At 43.3% G+C, this 20923-nt stretch overlaps 1 protein-coding gene across 8 annotated transcripts in view; it reads right to left on the bottom strand.

Moving 5' to 3' along the window:
* Positions 1 to 20923, bottom strand: part of NSUN7 (NOP2/Sun RNA methyltransferase family member 7) — a 149290-nt gene that overhangs the window by 100666 nt on the left and 27701 nt on the right. For 7 of the 8 annotated variants that reach the window (XR_012787615.1, XM_075567520.1, XM_075567510.1 and 4 more), the window contains exon 2: positions 12809 to 13159. The exons of the other annotated variant lie outside the window; for it this stretch is intronic. Coding sequence is in view for 6 of the 7 variants with exons in the window: in XM_075567520.1 (XP_075423635.1) it covers positions 12809 to 13106 (298 nt within the window). In the remaining variant the exon portion in view is untranslated. The remainder of the gene's footprint in view (positions 1 to 12808; positions 13160 to 20923) is intronic. 8 annotated transcript variants of the gene reach the window in all.

Raw genomic sequence — 20923 nt, forward strand, 5'->3', positions numbered from 1 at the left:
ACGGTGCATATAAAGAAAGCTTAAGGCACATGTATGTGAACAAACAGGGTGATAACAGAAAACACCAAAAAGAACCCTATTTACTGAACTCAGTCCAATAGAGATGTAAATACAATTAATTGCACAAATCGCTGGCAATTGGATACACAAGACCTATAGTAACTGCTCCCATTGCAGTAGGAGGACGGATACCATTAAAAGCCAAAGTCTGGCCAAAAATAATAAAATTTTATTCATCTTAACTACGACGCACTAACAAGTACACAGACACTAATAAAAACAATGTTAGGGGTAATTCCCAATAAAAAGATGATGGAAAGGGTGCTAGTTATTGTATATGGGTATGCATACCCATGCAATGAATAAGTGTATCTATAGCAAACCCTATATCAAGCATGCAAATAGCAACCTGTTGGCATTACAGCTCATGAACGGGTGTAATCAAACGGGAAGTGGTTAATTAACCCACTAATATCCCTGGCGTTAGGGGTGCATATTCTAGTATTGCAGAAGTATATACTTATCCCATAGCCACACACAAAGAATTACATAGTAGAGGAGGTTAAAAAAAAGACGTACGTCCATCTAGTTCAACCTATGCTAAATTTAGACAACAGATACTTTATCCTTTATCTATACTTACTTATTGATACTAACTTATTGATAATTAACGATATATAATGTATGCAATAAATTTAATTCTCAAACTCACTGGTATTGTAATGTTAAAGCTAATTTCAAGGCTACAGCAATCTGTACGATACACAAGGGCAGACAGAAAACATCTTTAAGCAGAACGCAAGAGGCGGGCAGGCGTATAGCGAGAAACTAGGGCTGAGATGTACGGTGGTGCCAAAGACTGTATAGCCTTAGAAGATAGGGGAATTTTGTATGTAATACAGGATTTAATAGGAAGATAAAGAGACAGGAGATGGATTTCAGAAGGAGAGATTAAAGTGATTCTAGCAGCAGCGTTTAGGATAGATTGTAGGGGAGACAGGTGAGAGGCAGAAAGGCAAGATAGTAAAAGGTTACAATAGTCAAGACTGGAGAGAATAAGGGCGTTTGAGTTTTAGCAGTAGAGCGAGAGGAAAGGGCATATTTTTGTTAAGCTTACAGAGGGGAAAAAAAAAAAAAGACCGGTTTTAGCAACATTGAGGAGAATGTGAGGGAGGAGTCAAACGTGACCTAGCAAGCATGCTTGTGATACGGGATGTATGATAGTGCTGCCAGCAGCAATGGGGAAGGATGAAGTGGGGCCAGGCTTCAGAGGAGATATGAGGAGCTCGGCCCTTGGCAAACATTTGTCAATTGAATTATTACATTTGGTAAAGGAAGATCGTTGCACTTTTAAAAGTGGTTTTCAAAATCTTTTTTGTAAACTATAATGATGGTAAAGGAAGCCAAAAACACAACACTGGATATCTGATGTTAAGCCTCACCTACAAACACCATATTGACATGTCAGATGCCACAATGCTGCATTTTAATTCTTGTATGCACTGAAGTTTAGTCCAATGCAAATTAATTCTAAGTTGCATCACAGCATCGATAGTGTAGATTAAAAACAAATGCTGTTTTATCATGGTTGATAGGCCAATTATTCTGTTAGATTAGTTAGCATTTAATAGGCAATGTAGCCAAACTGCATCATGCAGTGTAGAGCACGGGTTGTGAGTTCAACCCTCCGAGCCGTCCTATTAAGTCACACTTCCACTAAAAGGACAATGGCCCTTGGAAGTGCGAAAAACCAAGAGAGAGACCTAAAATAATAATCTATTAGATTAATTGCTTAAATAGCCTACACAAGTCTTACACCACACCCAGCAACACGCGCTAAACCCCGATCACTGAGCTTCATTAAGACATTAAATCTAAGCCCGTAACAAAGTATGTGGAGACTGGCATTGATGCAGCTGTTGCTATTGATATCAATATTGGTACACATTGTACAAGAACCTTTACACAAACATACTGGGGGAGATGGATCAACATAAAAGTACAAAGTCCAAATAGAAGTTTGTTTCTCAATTGCCTGTCTGCACGGAGACACAGCATTTCATAAATCTTATTATAATCTGCGCTGCTCCCTGAACTACAACCTATTTCCTTCTATTGACACTCCCTGAATCACAAGCGGAAGCACACAGCAAAACTTGGAGCAAAGACCTTCACACAAGATGAAAAGGACACAATTTGCATAAATTGTGCCTGAACTCAACACCACTAAAGGGTTTTCTAGTTCATCGTCATCTCAACGTGGAGCCGGCTTTTGGCAGGTGCCCGCCCAAGGAATCTCGCTGTGCCCAAATATATAGTGGTGAAAACCAAATAAAGTACTGCATCTCCCTGGCCACGTTTCAGGGGCAGGACCAAAACAGAGTCCGTCCATGGGGGCCTATCGCAAAGGCACGACATTTGCTACAGCCGACCGTGACATTTCTCAAGTGCTTTATTCACAATCCTTAATATCTGAGATATAAGTGATACTATGTTGCAGACAATTCAAGAATACTTCTACCAATTAACCCGTTGCATGCCCTGAGATGTATCAAATACATCATGCGTTCTGGCACCCTGGGATCTCAGGACGCAATCTGCACCGATAGTGGATGGAATGGGGATAACTCCTCCCCTTCAGTCACGAGTCCTGTAGGGGGTGCGCGGCACTCAAAGGGTTAAAGCAAGGTTTTTGTTTTTTAACAACCTTACGTATTTTTGGGGCCATGGCATTATATTGTGTTATAAATGGAACACACAATTTTCCATCTTTCAAATTTAAAGTCAGAGGCTTTTTTACGGTTATTGTATGATAGTAGTTCTTGCCTATCGAAATTCTTAGCCTTATGATGGGCTCCTTGTAAAATATTATTTTCATCATTTTTCCCAACTTCAATTTTTATTGTTTATCCAAGCATAGTCATAGATATAAAACAGGGTACAAGTGTTGTGGTGGGGGGGAGAGAGGGGTAGATAAATTTATATAAAAATAAAAAATAAAGTGGAGGGAGGAAAGGGGGGGGTTGAGAACAGCATCATAATTTGACATTTCTTAATACTAGCATTTTGGGGCCGATACTATTTTTGAGGTGGGAGCCATCTCTAAGGGACCTGGGTAATCATATAAATTCGTGGTAGATAGCAATTACAGGGGGGAGACTTCCGGCCTGATTCTAGAAGATACACATAGTTGGTCCCAGGGGGGCTACAGGCTCTTAGAACCTATCTACACTTACATTGCTGACCCTCAGCACCTAGTGGCTATTCAGGGGCAAGGGGGGAGAGGAGGGGGAAACAAAAGTATGGTGGGGAGGTGTGGGGGGAAACCAAAAAAGGAAGAAAAAAAAACAAAAGAAAAAAAAGTGAGCTTGGATGTGTCTCCCAAGGGACATGCCTAATACTCACCTGCCCTTGGGGAAAAAATCTGGGATGGGGGAGAAGAAAAACAAGGGCAACTGTATCATTGAGAACACAGACATAGTTGGGGGTGGTGGCCAGGACCCAACTGGTCGCCCAAGATCTATCTCCTGGGTTTCTTTGGGCTTATCGTAAAGATGAGACTAAACTGTATTCATATCGTGGGCTTGGACTTCGCTAGTAGACCTTGCGTAACCTTGCAATAACCCGAACCCATAAGCATGCCATAATATATCAACCTAAAATACTTTCGGGTCTAATCTCGTCACATCAAATCTTAGAGTGCAATCTCAGATTAACAAAACCTAAAAAAACAAAAATTGGCACTTCAGCATATAGTCCTTTTATATGAGAATTTGTTTATGCTCAACTTTCAGGGTTCTAATTCAGGAGAACCCACCGACCGCCAGCTTTGGGCACTCTGTCTTATTGCGCTCCGGGTTTGGCAACGATGGCTGTCGATCTGCTGTAACAAATCCAGGGGGAGGGGGACCCAGGTCTAGATGGTTGAGGAAGGCTTCGCCGTCGCCTGGGGTCTTCCGTTTTTAATTACCATTAACCCAAAGGGAAATGCCCATCTATATTTGATCTTGTGGTCTCTTAATTTCGCTGTCTCCTCTCTGAGATTTCTTCTTTTGGCGAGTGTGGAAGGCGTCAGGTCTGCGTATATCTAGGGATATATTTTTGAACTTGATGTCTCTGGAACCTCTAGTCGCCGAGATAAAAGCTTCCTTTGTTTTCAAGTAGTGGAATCTCGGCACCACATCCCTTGGTCCATCTCCCGGTTGGGGTCTCATTCTTGAGGCTCTGAGCATCTGTCTAGGGTAAGAGACTTCTCTGTATAATCTGGGAGGGTTGATGTTAGCCATTTGCCTATGAACCTCAATGTCTGTTTCAGATTCCAGGATCCCCCACATCCAGAGATTATTGCGGCGGTCTCTATTCTCTGCATCATCTTGTCTGTCTTTGATAAAGAAGTTGGGACTTCACCTCCCTGAGCTCAATGTCCATTAAAGATTGCTGGGTGATTGTGGTGTCGAACTTGGATTGCAAGGGGCTAGTGCATTCCCCAAGGGAGGATATTTTCTCTTTAAGATCCTTCACTACTGTTTGCATCAGATTCAATTTTATTCAAGATAGACAAGTCCTCCTTTGTGGAGATTCTCGATCGCCACCGCTTGTTCAGAGTCTGAGCGTTCCATGGAGGGATCTTCTCCCCCCTCTGCCTGCTCCGGTGTTGGTTGTCCTTGTTTTCTAAAGTATTCCCGAAACTCATTCTGATTTTTCTTCTTTTTGATGGTTCTAATCGTTTTACGTCATGGTGAAAGGGACAGTAGTTTTGTTTTTTAGAGGCATAATCAGAGCTGAATTACTTTCAAAGGCTTAGAGTGCTGCTCGGGGTATTACAGAGGTTGTTTGAACTGGGGCGCTCCCTAGAATTTGTGGCTGAAAAAAATGTCGCAACGCCTTAGCTATTAAAAATAAAAATAATAGTTTTGTATGGATGTGTTCGTGGTGTAAAAGAGTATATAGAAATATATACTGGCCCTTTTTGATGGTTTTGTGGTTGATGCTTGACTTCGGAGAAGGGAACCCCGTCTCCTTCTTAGCGTGGCAGTGGTGGTGTGAAGATGGTCAGCGCAAACCTCATGGACCTCACGATATCGATGGAACCGGATGGAATAAAAGAATGAGGATAAAAATATGAGAATGAAGCACAGTATCAGTGCATTAAATACACATGTGGGGGATGGGGGGAAAGGGGGGGGAAGGATGGGTATGGGAGGAGGATAACGCTGGAAGGGTTGATATTAATTTTCCACTTTATCTAATCAAAGAATACATAAAATTATGGATTCAGTGACTCACACGGGCTTGTGTGGTGTCTCTCCCTCACCGCTGACTGTAGTGGATTATTACAGACTCATATACTCGAGTCTCAATATACATAAAACTCACACGGCCTGATGTGAGTCCTTGTCCTCAGAGGGTGATGTCCTGTATGGATGGTGTCTGGTTGTCTCAGCAGAATTATCCCCCGATGGGTGTAGTGTGTGAGTGTCTCCTCTCCCCGTTTCCCAGATGACCAAAAAAGAGTGTATGCAAACCAGGGTTAACAACAATAAAAAGGTCTTTAATGGGTATACAGTGGAGACATGAGCATAAAAAATGCAAACATGTGGTGGACATAAAAAGTATAAAACAATCTATGACACAATGAAATAAAATGAAATAAAGCAAACACAAGAAATACACTCACACTTGATGGCAAATAAAATTGCCCAGCCAGTGAGAGCAACAACGGAGGAGGAAACCGTGCAGGAGTGTACCGAGCGGCTGAGGCTGGGTAATTTTATTTGCCATCAAGTGTTAGTGTATTTCTTGTGTTTGCTTTATTTCATTTTATTTCATTGTGTCATAGATTGTTTTATACTTTTTATGTCCACCACATGTTTGCATTTTTTATGCTCATGTCTCCACTGTATACCCATTAAAGACCTTTTTATTGTTGTTAACCCTGGTTTGCATACACTCTTTTTTGGTCATCTGGGAAACGGGGAGAGGAGACACTCACACACTACACCCATCGGGGGATAATTCTGCTGAGACAACCAGACACCATCCATACAGGACATCACCCTCTGAGGACAAGGACTCACATCAGGCCGTGTGAGTTTTATGTATATTGAGACTCGAGTATATGAGTCTGTAATAATCCACTACAGTCAGCGTTGAGGGAGAGACACCACACAAGCCCGTGTGAGTCACTGAATCCATAATTTTATGTATTCTTTGATTAGATAAAGTGGAAAATTAATATCAACCCTTCCAGCGTTATCCTCCTCCCATACCCATCCTTCCCCCCCATTTCCCCCCATCCCCCACATGTGTATTTAATGCACTGATACTGTGCTTCATTCTCATATTTTTATCCTCATTCTTTTATTCCATCCGGTTCCATCGATATCGTGAGGTCCATGAGGTTTGCGCTGACCATCTTCACACCACCACGGGGTATTACAGAATCTAGGTCTCAGAACGCCATCTTGGTCAGCCCCATCCAGGCTTTAAATGTGTGCGTGCCTTCCACTTCAATAGGGGGGGATTGTCCCGTGGGGGGAGCGAGTCCAAATTTTATAGAATCTCAGTTAGTAGCTGCTCAATTTTCTTGACAGCGGCTGTCTGGCTCTCTTTGTGTGACTCCACAGTGTCTTAAAGGCCTTCAGCCGCCTTCTTGGGTAGTGGGGGCCCTCTCGGTAGTTATAGGCCTAATCCTCCAACAGATAGAGTGTTTGGGATAGTGGGGGGGAGATTCCGTCAGGGTTGAGGCGGTCCCTTGGGGCCAGTCAGTCTCCAAGCGGAGGGGGGGGGCGGGGGGAGAGAGTCTTACACTTCCCCACACTGGCGTCGCGGAGTGAAGCGCCCAAACTAGCAGCCCTGCCCAAACTAGGCCGAACGCAAGACACTGGGGGCCCTTCCCCGTTTCGGAGCGGTATTCCTCCGCTAAAGGCACCCCGCTGCCTCGCCCTCCGTTCTCTCCGCAGTGCCAGCCCCTCCACCGGGACCCACCGACTACAGACCTCCCGGCTCGTGTTGGTCACCGCAGTCTCAGCCTGCAGGTCTCCACCTTCAGCCTGCACTCCCCGTTGACCCGCAGCACCGCCGGAGCACGTCTGCTCACCGATGCCTTCTTTAGGATGTTGTTCCTGCCGGAGTCCTCCCTCCGGCTGAGGTCTGTGCAGGCGCGCTTAGGCAGATAACGCGCAGTCGGCGGCCATCTTGGAAGCCCCTAGGGGCCGTCGGGACTCCCAGGGAGAGCCGAGCAGCGGGCCGGGTGTAGGCCACGGATAGGGCTGTTAGTCTGTTTTTTGATCCTACTGCCGATCTGCTTATGCTGTGGCTTATAGAAGCAAGTTATTTATTTTATGGAGTTTTTTTAAGCCCCGATATGCTTTTTTCCTGAGGAACCTAGCTGATTCTCTACCGATCAGCTTGGAGTCCTGGCCACGCCCCCATCTTTATCATTTTTAACTTTAAATTTACTAATAACAGCCTCAGCCTGCTCTTCAAACACATTGATGTCACTACAGTTACGTCTAATCTTACGTAACTCACCGTAAGGTATATTTTCCAACCATTTTGAAAATGGTTGCGGTCTGCTTCAATATAATTACAGCAACTCACTGGTTTATGAAAAGTTTTAGTACAAATACCCTCGTTCTCAATATAAAGCAATAAGTCAAGGAATTCTTAATGTTAGTTTTATTTATTTCCCCTGACGAAGTTCCCACGCTAGGAACGAAACGCGTAGGAAAACATTTTGTGCACATATTTGCTACTTGCTAGTGCTCTTTTATGATACAGCAACTCTCTGATCCTGACTTGCTAAAGAGACTGCTGGCAGTAACACAGCACACAAACCTGGGACTCCACTACAGGAGCAGCAGCTCCACTGACAGAGGATTCCAAAGCCAGGAGGGAGTTGCTGATATACCTTCAGATTGTTTGTGTGATAACATATATACCACACTGCCTGATTTTATCTGCTACTGTACATTGTATGTAGCCAATTTTCTATTGCGTATAAAATAGCCTTTTAGTACTTCACTATTGTGGCTTCTTTTCATTCTCATAAAGACTACAAGAAGTTGGAACTTTGTTACCCTATCGGACTTCTTCCGTTTATTGGTTATATTATATTATTCATTAATTACTGGTCAACCTATTTGCGTCCTTTATTAATTTTTTCTATAGAACGAGATATAGATATATGATATGAGTGTGCAATCTAAATATGTAATTAAATAAAAGGTCCCCAAATGAGAGAGATATAGATATTTTTTATTCTTTCCCATCATAAACATACAAACCGTGTTAGCCGAGCATAATAATCAAAAACGAAGACACGATACAGTTCTGTGGCTAACAAAATGCTTTTATTTTTGCGAGCTTTTGAGATACACTGATCTCTTCTTCCGGCGGTGTTACAATGAATGAAGCCAAAAAAGGGTTTTTACTTTAAAACAGTATACTTGAATGTGATCTGTCATTGAAGGCTATCCCTCCCCCTGTGCAGTATGCGTTTTATGACTTGAGGTGTTAAATGGTCCCTGAATGTAAGTGATGTGTGTGTAAGTAAATCTAAATTTGTAAAGCACCCACAGAGTATACAGCGCTTTACAAAAGGTTTGTGTGGAGTGGACGTGTATATAGTGGTGTGGGTAGGTGTAGAAATGTAAGAGGGTGTTGCATTACTATAAGTGTGTGTAGATACTATGTGGTCCCTATTAGTCTATAGGGATGAAATTACATTGTATATTTGAATGTGCAGGAGACAGCCGTGTGTGCATTCATATAGCGCAGTATGTATAGACATGGCCTTTAGCACTCATGGGAAGCAAGTTCACTTGTGTCAGTAATGACTCATGAAACTTCCGTCTGTTTAGGCCACCGTTAAGTGTCCCAAACAGTTGCATAAATTTGTATTCATATAACCGTCTTTCGGTGTTCTAAGATTACCTTTGAGTATGGCCACCTTCAGATCGTTCATTTTATGGCTAGAGTCAGAGAAATGTTCGCCGACAGGACTGTCTCTTGTTCAACGTGTGATGCTATGGTGATGAAGATTCATTCTCTTGTTTAGCCCCTATCCCCTCTCAACTATGTAGTAGCAGCCCCCTGGGGATTTCATGCACATGAGGTACACAACATTGCTGGAGGAACAGGTGAACCTTCCTCTGATTTTGTACTCCAGATCCCTATGTGGTATGTGTATTGTGTCCGCTGTGTGGAGCATTGCGCAGGTTTTGCATCTTGCGTCCTGGCATGGTCTTGTCCCGCATTCAGTTGTATTGTTGGATATCTTGCTTCTCACCATCATTCTCCCCCTATAGACCAATAGGGACCACATAGTATCTACACACACCACCCTCTTACATTTCTACACCTACAACTATATACACGAAACACACAACTTTTATAAAGCGCTGTATACTCTGTGGGCGCTTTACAAACTTATATTTACACACACAAAACTTACAGTCAGGGACCATTTAACACCTAAAGTCATAAAACACATACTGCACAAGGCTTCATTCACAGATCACATTTAAGTAAAAACCCTTTTTTTGGCTTCATTCATTGTAACACTGTCAGAAGAGGAGATCAGTGTCTCTCGAAAGATCGCACAAATAAAAGCATTTTGTTAGCCACAGAACGGTATCGTCTATTCGTTTTTGAATATAATATATAGTGGTCAACAAATACGGTCGCCACGGTTTTGGCTGCTGGCGATCCATGCTGCGGTTCTCTTAATTCGAATGCTGGCGCCAGGATTTTTTTTTTTTTTTTAATAAATAAAAAAAAATCCCCCTCTCTGATTAGGCTGATGCAGTGAAGAGGGTCGGCTGTTGGCGATCCCCTCCCCTTACCTCGATCCCCGCTTGCTGCCCGGGGTGGGAGGTAGGCTCGAGGGGGATAGAGGGGGGTCCCACGGCTTCTGCACAGGGTGGGAGGAGCAAGATAGGCGGGTGCGGGCTAGTCAGGCGCTTCCCCTCCGTCCCTCGTTCCCTTGGCGCCTGCAGGGTAATGGGAGTGGGGAAGAATGGCCAGCTGGCAGCTTGGAGTCCCCTGTTCCAATGACTGCGGCCCGGGCGGGAGGGGTGCACGCATGGGGTGGTGGGGCAAAGTTGGCGGGAGGGTGGTAGACCCTTCCGGCCACATTTCCCCTTGGTTGCCCTGGCAGGTTTGGGGAGGGGGCGTTGAAGACTAACTCCAGCGGTTGGTGCGCACAGGGCTTCCCTCGATCAGGGAGGTGGGTGTAATGTGGCTGTGCTGCTGGTGCTCCCCCCCCTTCCCGGTTACCGCTGGCGACTGTTTGGGCGGGGGTGGATGTTTGGGGGAGACTGGTGTAGTTGTCCCATAGCCTGGGTGCCACTGTCCTCCTCCGCATCCACTGTGCCCCCCTCCAACACCATCCCCAAGGTAAGTCCGAATTTTACATGTATTGGGGTGGGGGGTGTATTTTGTATATGTATGGGGGGGGGTGTATTTTGTATACCGTGGTGTGAAAAAGAAAGTACACCCTCTTTGAATTCCATGGTTTTACATATCAGGACATAACAATCCTTAGCAGGTCTAAAAATTAGGTAAATACAAACTCAGATGAACAACAACAACACATGACATATTACACCGTGTCATGATTTATTTAACAAAAATAAAGCCAAAATGGAGAAGCCATGCGTGAAAAACTAAGTATATCTTATGATTCAATAGCTTAAAGAACCACCTTTAGCAGCAATAACTTGAAGTCATTGTTTTCTGTATGACTTTATCAGTCTATCACACCGTTGTGGAGGAATTTTGGCCCACTCTTCTTTACAACGTTGCTTCAGTTCATTGAGGTTTGTGGGCATTTGTTTATGCACAGCTCTCTTAAGGCCCAGCCGCAGCATTTCAATCGGGTTGAGGTCTTGACTTTGACTGGGCCATTGCAACACCTTGATTCTTTTCTTTTTCAGCCATTCTGTTGTAGATTTGCTGGTGTGCTTGGGATCATTGTCCTGTTGCATGACCCAATTTCAGCCAAGCTTTAGCTGTGAAACAGATGGCCTCACATTTGACTCTAGAATACTTTGGTATTCAGAGGAGTTCATGATCAACGCAATGACTGCAAGGTTCCCAGGTCCTGTCGCTGCAAAACAAGCCCAAATCATCACCCCTCCACCACGGTGCTTGACAGTTGGTATGAGGTGTTTGTGCTGATATGCTGTGTGTGGTTTTCGCCAAACGTGGTGGCGCTGTGCATTATGGCCAAACATCTCCACTTTGGTCTCGTCTATCCAAAGGACATTGTTCCAGAAGTCTTGTGGTTTGTTCAGATGCAACTTTGTAAACCTAAGCCGTGCTGCCATGTTCTTTTTAGAGAGAAGAGGCTTTCTCCTGGCAACCCTTCCAAACAAACCATACTTGTTCAGTCTTTTTCTAATTGTACTGTCATGAACTTCAGCATTTAACATGCTAACTGAGGCCTGTAGAGTCTGAGATGTAACTCTTGGATTTTTTGCAATTTCTCCGAGCATTGCACGTCTGACCTTGGGGTGAATTTGCTGGGACGTCTACTCCTGGGAAGATTGGCAATTGTCTTGAATGCTTACCACTTTTGAATAAATCTTTCTTACCGTAGAATGATGGACTTTAAATTGTTTGGAAATGGCCTTATAACTATTCCCAGATTGATGGGCAGCAACAATTGCTTCTCTAAGATCATTGCTGAGGTCTTTCTTCCTAAGGGTGAACTTAGTTTTTCACACATAGCCTCTCCATTTTGGCTTTATTTTTGTTAAATAAATCATGACAGTGTAATATGTCATGTGTTGTTGTTCATCTGAGGTTGTATTTACCTAATTAAAGCTGCAGTTCAGTCTTTTTTTTTTTTTACATTTATTTTTTTACTTCAATAGTTTCATGTGTGCAATCTCTAATTACCTAAAGAACAGTATAGCTGCAGCTCAATTCGTTTTCCATGTATTGATAGGTCGAAATTTGGTGACATATTAAAAGCTGGCATTTGTTTATAATCTGCTTGACTGGCAGTGGAAGCTCATGAATATTCATGAGCATTCCTGCACTGACAAGTGCTAGAGGGAGGGCAGGGCTGACAAAGGGGTGTGCCAGAGCTTGTGACAGGACATGAAGGGGCAGTGCCTTAGCAAATGGCTGTTAAAATAGAATACAAGAAAATTGGTCTTTCAAAGTTGTTTTTTTAAAAACAGAAAACGCTAAAAGTATTTTTTCTTACTACAGAACTGATTTATTAAAACAAACAAACATGCAGGATATTGACTGAACTGCAGCTTTAAGACCTGCTAAGGAACAGATGATTGTTATGTCCTGATATGTAAAACCATAGAATTCAAAGAGGGTGTACTTTCTTTTTCACACAACTGTACATATACAGTACAGAGGGTATTGACCTATTCACCTAGATCATTCACTTTCTTTTCATGTATTTTTGACGCTACGAATTGATTTACATAAAATTTTGAGGAGAGAAATTACAATAAATCAGGACAGAGTCAAGTAGAGCATTGTACTTCTATGTACTCTATAGTAGAGAATCTGGTAGTATGTAACAAACTGCTGAGCACAAGTACAGATGTAGCAAGACTTGCAGTCACCGGAGGCTTAAAGCCGCGGCTCCAGAGATGGTGCTGCCACAGTCGTGCCGCAGGGAGAGGGGGGGGGGGGGGAGGGGGAGAGAAAGAGTTCAAGCTTTTGGATTGGATTCCCCACAGCGATAATCCTCTGGCACGGGGCAGTCTCTACATTTGTATGCAAAGGAAAAGATTTTAAATGCTTTTCGTTAAACTACGGTCTGTATACTCACATTTTACAGTGTTAAAAGCCAGTTCGTAGGATAAACGTTGAGCTCGTTCATCCTTAAAGTCTGGTAAGGACAGTCCCGGATCGCTGCCATACTTCACCAAGATTCTATCTGGAGGTTTCTTCATGTGAATACTCTGGAAGATTTGCGCTGCGTCGATGAACACCTGGTCGGGATAGCTCACTTTTTCAGTCAGAGAGGATGAACTTCTCAAAATGAATTCTGTGGTGCTTGAAACCAAGTTCAGGTTTGCAACAGAATTACTTGAACGGTCCAGCTCCAAATTACCCCGAAAGGTCATTATTTATCCGTATATTAATTTAATGGGCAATAAAGTGTTGGCGATTCCACTGCCTGAGAATAAAATAAAATATATAATAAGCAATAGCCATTTAGAAACATCTATAACCACAGGATAGCTAAATAAAGTCCTGCTTTAGAGAAGCAATCCAGGCAATATACTACATGATTTTTTGTTTGTTTGTTTTTTTAAACCAGTTCTGTAGTATTCGATATTTGCTGCGGTTTTTTTTTTAATTCAACTTTGTAATAGAATAGAAATCAAAGGATGCTCATAGGCCTACTGTATGAGGTATAGCCCACTTCCCCAGCTGTGCAAATCTTTGTTACACTTTCCTTTTTGTGATCATTTGTTGTCAATATTCTCTGCAGTTTGAGCTGCAAACTGTAACAATAGATAATGCTTAGTATTATAAGAATATATTGTAGCTGCTGAGTTACACTGACTTAACGATTGATTGAAACTGAAAGGCAACCTTTAGTGAACCATGGCCAGCAGCATCTTTGCTGATCGACTACAGGAGAACTAAATCGATCTGCAGTTTAGGTAATTAGTTTTCAATAAAAAGGAAATCAAAGGCTGTATATATTAAAACAAAAACAAAAAAATCTCTCTAAAAAGTAGTGCTTGGATTGTCTCTTTAAAAAGGGCAGTTTCATGTAGCTCAATAAAATGTTTTGTTAACTTAAAACAATGTAATTGCCGGAGGCGCATGCGTGGCACAAGCCATGATGGCAGCATAGCCTACAAGCTCTGTACCATCCCTGGAATTATAGGCTGCTAACAGCGTAAGTTTTGCCCCTAAACTACCCATATCTAAAATCAGGCTAGAACCCTCATCCAAGACAGCTCTAAAGTTAAACACACACAAAAAAAAAAAACAACAAAAAACCAGAGTGAACTGAACGGCTTTTTTTTTTTAAAAAAAAGCATGCGGCCGACGGCCAATATCCACCATAAAACCCTCAGACTCAGAATGTGAAGCAGAGATGGAGACGCTACCATCCACCAAAAACATCATAAGCGACCTTTATGGTAACATGAAACACCTGCTTGATAATGTGGTATCAGAGATGAAGAGATATCTGGGTGGTGAATACACTGACATACTAGAAAAGAAAATGGATGACAGAATCACTTCCCAGAGGCAAATGGGAGCAAGCCTGATGAAGGTGTGTCACGGGTGACCAGGTTTATCAACACCTTTGTATAACAGGATCATTGATTGAGCAAAGGAGGTAAAATAAATTGTAATTTATTTCAGGAAGACACATACACACAATTTACAAGGTTAACAGACTTACTGGGAACAGGGTTAACGAATAAATCTATCCTTTAAACGAAATTCACAAAAATGATCTTTGTAGGAGCCCATTCCAATGACCTGCAGGTACACACGAAAGTCTTGGAACCGATTTCGGCATGCAATGCAAGACGCGACCGCTACGTTCTTCAGAAGTGGGACAAAATCTCTGAATCCGGCTCACGTCTATTCAGTACAGAGCATCTTTGAATTTCCTGCTGATGGTTTGGCGCTTGGAAATTGCCCTCCACATTGGCTGCAAGGTTTCTTATGGGTTTCAGGGTCCCATTCACAAACCTCTACAGCAGGCCTGCACAACTCCAGTCCTCGAGGGTCGCAAACAAGCCAGGTTTTCAGGATATCCCTACTTCAGCACAGCTCATTAATTGAGCCAGCTGTACTGAAGTAGGGATATCCTGAAAACCTGGCCTGTTTGCAACCCTCAAGGACTGGGGTTGTTCAGGCCTACTCTACAGCCTATCAGAGCGTGGGAATTTCCCTGCCAGCCAATCACCTATCTTCCAGTATTGTAAAGCCGGGTGGGTACCTTTTCTCATTCTGCAAAGGGTGTACAAAAAACTTATCAATTGATGGCGCTCAGTGTATATGGTTTAAATAAACATCAAATAAACCCACAGTGTAATACATAAAATAAGGTAATTAATAGTGATACTTATACAACCACGCGTGATATATGCCGCTGTGACCTGATGCTGGACTGCCCTTTCAATCCTCGTGGACAAGTGGAGGGTAGAAATCATCAAGAAGCGCAAATCATGTGGAAAATAAAAGAAGACAACAAACTTATGCTGCAGTATTGTGTGAATTCAGTGTGGTAAATGGCACGGTTATGTGTTCAGAATACTCACAAACGTGAGAGATAAGTAGGCATATAAAGGTATCTTTAACCCATGGGATGAAGCCAGGTGTTAGGATAGGAACCGAGGTGTTAGGATAGGAACCGCGCTGATGATCAGGTACACTGTAGTGATCAGGTACACTTTAACCAGGGGCCCTTTAGGAATAAATTGAACCGGACATAGTGCAGACTGTACATTGGATTTTGCTTGCTTTTATAAATATCCTATCAACTCACATGGTGATGGAAATAAACAGGCGTATAGATCACAGTGTGGATCTCTGCAAACCGGAAGAGTGGTGTCTCGACTGTTCCTCTGTTCTGGTATGCGTGTCACGGATGCGTCTCACCGCGGACCGGAAGTGACGTCATCCACTTCCAGAGGCACCGGTTTCGTCTTAGGGCATCACTCTACGCGTTTCACCTTGTAGGTTTCTTCAGGAGTCTGCTGAGACTCCTGACTCCTGAAGAAACCTACAAGGTGAAACGCGTAGAGTGATGCCCTAAGACGAAACCGGAGCCCCTGGAAGCGGATGACGTCACTTCCGGTCCGCGGTGAGACGCATCCGTGACACGCATACCAGAACAGAGGAACAGTCGAGACATCACTCTTCCGGTTTGCAGAGATCCACACTGTGATCTATACGCCTGTTTATTTCCATCACCATGTGAGTTGATAGGATATTTATAAAAGCAAGCAAAATCCAATGTACAGTCTGCACTATGTCCGGTTCAATTTATTCCTAAAGAGCCCCTGGTTAAAGTGTACCTGATCGCTACAGTGTACCTGATCATCAGCGCGGTTCCTATCCTAACACCTGGCTTCATCCCATGGGTTAAAGATACCTTTATATGCCTACTTACCTCTCACGTTTGTGAGTATTCTGAACACTTAACCGTGCCATTTACCACACAGAATTCACACAATACTGCAGCATAAGTTTGTTGTCTTCTTTTATTTTCCACATGATTTGCGCTTCTTGATAATTTCTACCCTTCATTCTGCAAAGGGGCATGCGCCAACCTGGCACCTCTGCCTCTTTGCATACTGAGCCCACCCGCTGTCCAGGCTCCACATTCTGGGCTCTGGCAAATGGTGGCCGGATAGCCCTGTGTTAGCCCAGGATGCGGGTACTCAAGCAGAACTGCAGTACTCCTCCTGTTCTAACACCTTGGCATCTCTGAAGCATACTTGAATGGTAGGAGGCAGCTAACAGGGAGCACCGGAATAACGTCAGGATCGGAACATTCCCAAATCAGTGTGCAACATAGAAAAATGTATGGGCCGCTGGCTGACGACGGTGAGACAGTGGCCAGGTTCTATTAATTCCAGAACAAAGAAGCTTCCAGCACCGCAGCTAGAGGCACGGGAGAACTGACCGACAAAATCCCCCTTCAGGTCTTCGCAGACCTCTCACTCCAACCACTCTAAACTGCAGACGAAACCTAAGAGTAGGGGTGGCGTGCCTGCGGTCTGCCAACATTAAATACAGTTGGTCCTCCCCGTTTTGACATCTGGCGATTCGGGAGGGGAACATCTTCTCCATAAAAAAAGGTATCCAGAGGATGGCACGGCCTTCTTGAAAAGATTAGGCCTTTCGTCATCCCCAACCGGGGCCCGAACAGCGAGCCCTCTGGACTCAGCAGCTGAGGAGAGACCGACGTCCAGAGACACCTGGCCCAAAGAAAACAACCAACATAGGCCCTTTGACCAGCTGGAGACAAGGTTTCCTCGGGTCGGACCAGGTGGGAGAGCGGCCGTTGCGCCTCTACTGACAGGTGTGATCTTTACCCGCAAGTTGACAGGTTCTACACCAGCAGATAGATGGAAGGGTCTTCAATCCACAAAAAATACCCAATCTGAGACAACTCTGGAAGCCTTGAAAGTAGCACTAGCGGAGGTCAATAAGTTTTGTATGTCGAGAGCAGAGCAGTCCATGGAGGTGGACAATGTGACGGTAGGGCTAGCTGGCATCACAAAACTGGGATGAAGCCCAGCTAGCTACCCCTAAATCTATGTTACTTGGCCACCATTGTAAGGCTTAATTGGGCAAATGTACTTTAAATATCTGGGGAAGAACAGGAATGTGTAAATGTATTTCCATGTCTATAAGAATGTATTTCAAAGTCTGTATTTATTATTCCCTGTAAATGCAATCCCACAGTGTAGTGAATCAACATTATTCTGTGATGTGATTTGGGAGTCAGCCCTGTAGAGTGTTACTTGGATTGTGTACATTTGTATGGAGGGGACACGGATTTAATCAGCTGAGGCTCCTGCAGAGACAATGGTTGGAAGCGTGGAGGTGTTATAGACATTTGGTGAGAAAGTGAACAATCAGGGATGGGCTCTTAGCACACCTGGCTGTTGTGGCACCAACCTAATATCCATGCTCTGATTGTTCAGCAGCCCCCTCCCATGTAAAGGATAGCCACAGAGGGCTATATAAGGGGTGCTGCTGATAAGAGAATGAGATCTACCTTCAGAGAGCATCTGAGAGCAAGAGAGGCCAACAGAGACTGAGAGACACTCTGGGAAGGAGTGTGGAGACTCCCTCAGAGGACGGAGAGACAGAGACATTCATTCTGTAAAGGAGTTTGGATCTTTACAGTGACCAGCTGGAGATAGTTCAGAGGGGCTGCTCAGATCTGGACGAGAAGCGGACAGGGCAAGCCTTCTTGAAGCAGGCCACTGCGCCCAGCGAGGCTAGAGTCTACTCCCCAGGCCCCCAGTTGGTATTGTATCTTGTTTTGCACATCTTTGTTTTGTCTGCTAGAGTGCCAAAATAAACCCCATTTTATTCAATAACTTTGTCCTGTCTGGTGCTAGTGATCCCGGTGGTTTCGGTGTAAAAGTACTGGTCTCCCATGAGACAAAAAGGAAAAAAAATTAAATAGCCAATAAGGCAGATGCCCTTCTAGCTGCCAAACTAAAACAACTGGTGATTGGCATCCAATCAATTAGACAGCAGTCGGGTTCCTTAATGTTTAATCCAGACAATCCTGTATGAATGCCACAAATTTTACACTAAACTGTACAATTAATTTTTTACACACACACACACACACACACACACTTTTTGAATCTGTACAATGCAATCTTCAGACTTCATTCTACCCCAACATGTTGCAAGCTTCTATCTCCTTAATCCACAAAGCGGGTAAGGACCCGACAAGCTGCACGAGTTATCATCCAATCGTCATCAATTTGGACATTCCAATATTCTCCAAAATTTTAGCTAATAGACTTATATCAGTCCTTCCATCCCTTATTGACAGACCAGGTGGGGTTCATTCCGGGGTGACAGGTGGCAGACAACATTAGGCGCATTGAGGCTCTGACAACCCACATTCAAAGAACAGCCACTCCCTCGATGTTGCTCAGCCGACACACAGAAATACATGCACGCGACCCTAAAATTCAGGGGGGCGGCGTTTCTCAAAGCAATGTTGTCGCTATAGAATGACCCCCATGGCCAGGGTGACTTGCCGAGATATCCCATCTAAACAGATACAAATGAAAAAGTAGGGCTCGTCAGGGTTGCCCTCTTCCCCCCCCCCCCCCCCCCGTTTATTTGCTCTTTGTATGGAGCCATTGGCGGCAAATTCGGAGCAATGGAAATCTCTCAGGTATACAGGTTGGTTATCAACAATATAAGATGGCACTTTTTGCTGATTATATTATTTCACACAATCTCCCTCCCAAATTTATTTTAAGATTATTATTAATAAAGTCTGGAGGCTCTCAGCTCCAACATTATAAACTAAGCTAATAGAACTTAATGTTGACTTTAAAATGGCAGCGACTATGCAATAAAAATACTTTGTAGGGCATACACATTTTAAGTTATGGTGGATGAAAAAGGTGACAAATGTGCTAATTTGCATGTCATTTCCCAGAGTCCCTTGCTTCAGTGGGAGCACTGTATGCTAGGTCACAGAAAAAAGATAAGGTGCAAAACAGCGCTAATAATATTGATTGAAATTAAATAAATGTTCAGGCAGCCAGGTGAATGACTGGTAGTACAACCAGTCAGGGAAGCAAATGAGAAAAAAGGTTAAACCGGCGCCAAAGGGGGGTAAATACCAGACCAGTGGAGGGTGTGACAGTCCAAATACAGTCCTTGGGATGCTGAATAGTGATGATTTTCAACTCAGCAGTGCATATGTGGAAAAAGAAAAGAAAAGAAAAAGATAATGGTGCAGTAAATCAACACGGGGGGGGGGGGGGAAATACACAGATAATATACAGATAATGACAATCAACAAACTAGACATACAAACATGAAACAATAGCACGGCCTAAATAATAATAAAAAGCAATTTATTTGTGTGGAAAGTGCATGAACCGCATCCGGAGGGGTAAAATTACAACCCTACTCACAGAATGCTGGAAGGGTACAGGCAATGATCTGGTGCGTGCAGCTGGGCTCTCAAGATGGCGACCGGAGCACTTGGGCTGGCGTCTACACGTGACTGGGATGCCAGGCTGGTGACTCAGATGACGGGACCTCTGGGCGGACGTGACGTCACCTCCGTTGTAATTTCTCTACCGGCTCACAGGTCTCCAGTCCTCCAGTCCTCCTCAGCAGCCGCAATGTCGCCGCACCTCGGTTTAAAACACTTTTCAGAGACTGCAGATTTCTCCTTAGGAACTGCAGACTTCTTCCACACAGTGAAACACTCTAAAAACTTGGAACTTCCCAACGCGTTTCGTACGCATGCGCGTACTTTTTCAAGGGATGTGCTTGTCTAATAGTCTCCATGGTATATATATCATCAGTCCAAAGTCCTGGTTGGTTAATTGGATAGTTGGCATTAACCCCACTTAGGGCTAATAGATCACAGCACATAAATAAAGGCCTGTTGCTAATCAACATACATTACAAACATATAACATTAATTGGGATAACAGAAAAAAGAGAGGAAAAACATTAAAAACATTTAAAAAGACATTTAAAAAGACATTAAAAATATACAATGGCAGAACAATGAATTAATGACTTAAAATTGAATGACGCAAATAAATAATTATAAAAAGGCTTTGAGTTCAAAATCGATATTCATTCCTTTAGGGGAGAGAGTTTTAAGTTCATATATCCAGTAAGCCTCACGTATACTGGCCTGCTGGAGTCTACTCCCCCCTCTGGGGTTAACATCAACTTGTTCAATTGCCTGACAGATAAGACCCTTGGGATTTTGATCATGGTACAGAGAGAAATGGTGTGAGACACTATGTGTCACTAAGCCCTTTTTAATGTTGTAAATATGCTCATAGACACGTCTCTGGAATGTTCTCCCTGTTCTGCCCACATATTGCAAGCCACAAGGGCATTGCAATAAATATATAACATATGTGGAGTGGCAGTTGATGAAATTATATATAGGGTAACTCTTATTAGTAACACTAGATGTAAATTTTTTTGAGTTTTTACTAAATGAACATGCTACGCATTTTGCACAGGTGAAGAAACCTTTTACATTCCCTCCTAGTTTCTGCTTTTTTTGGTTCACCGGACAACTGGGGGCTAATTTGGATTTTAAGTTATTTGCCTTAGAAAATATAATATTGGCTTTTTTTGGAAGGATATCTGCCAATATTTCATCTTGTAATAAAATAGGCCAATGCTTATTTATAATTTGTTTAATTTTTGG

Source organism: Ascaphus truei, chromosome 1, assembly GCF_040206685.1.
Source record: "Ascaphus truei isolate aAscTru1 chromosome 1, aAscTru1.hap1, whole genome shotgun sequence".
NCBI lineage: Eukaryota > Metazoa > Chordata > Amphibia > Anura > Ascaphidae > Ascaphus > Ascaphus truei.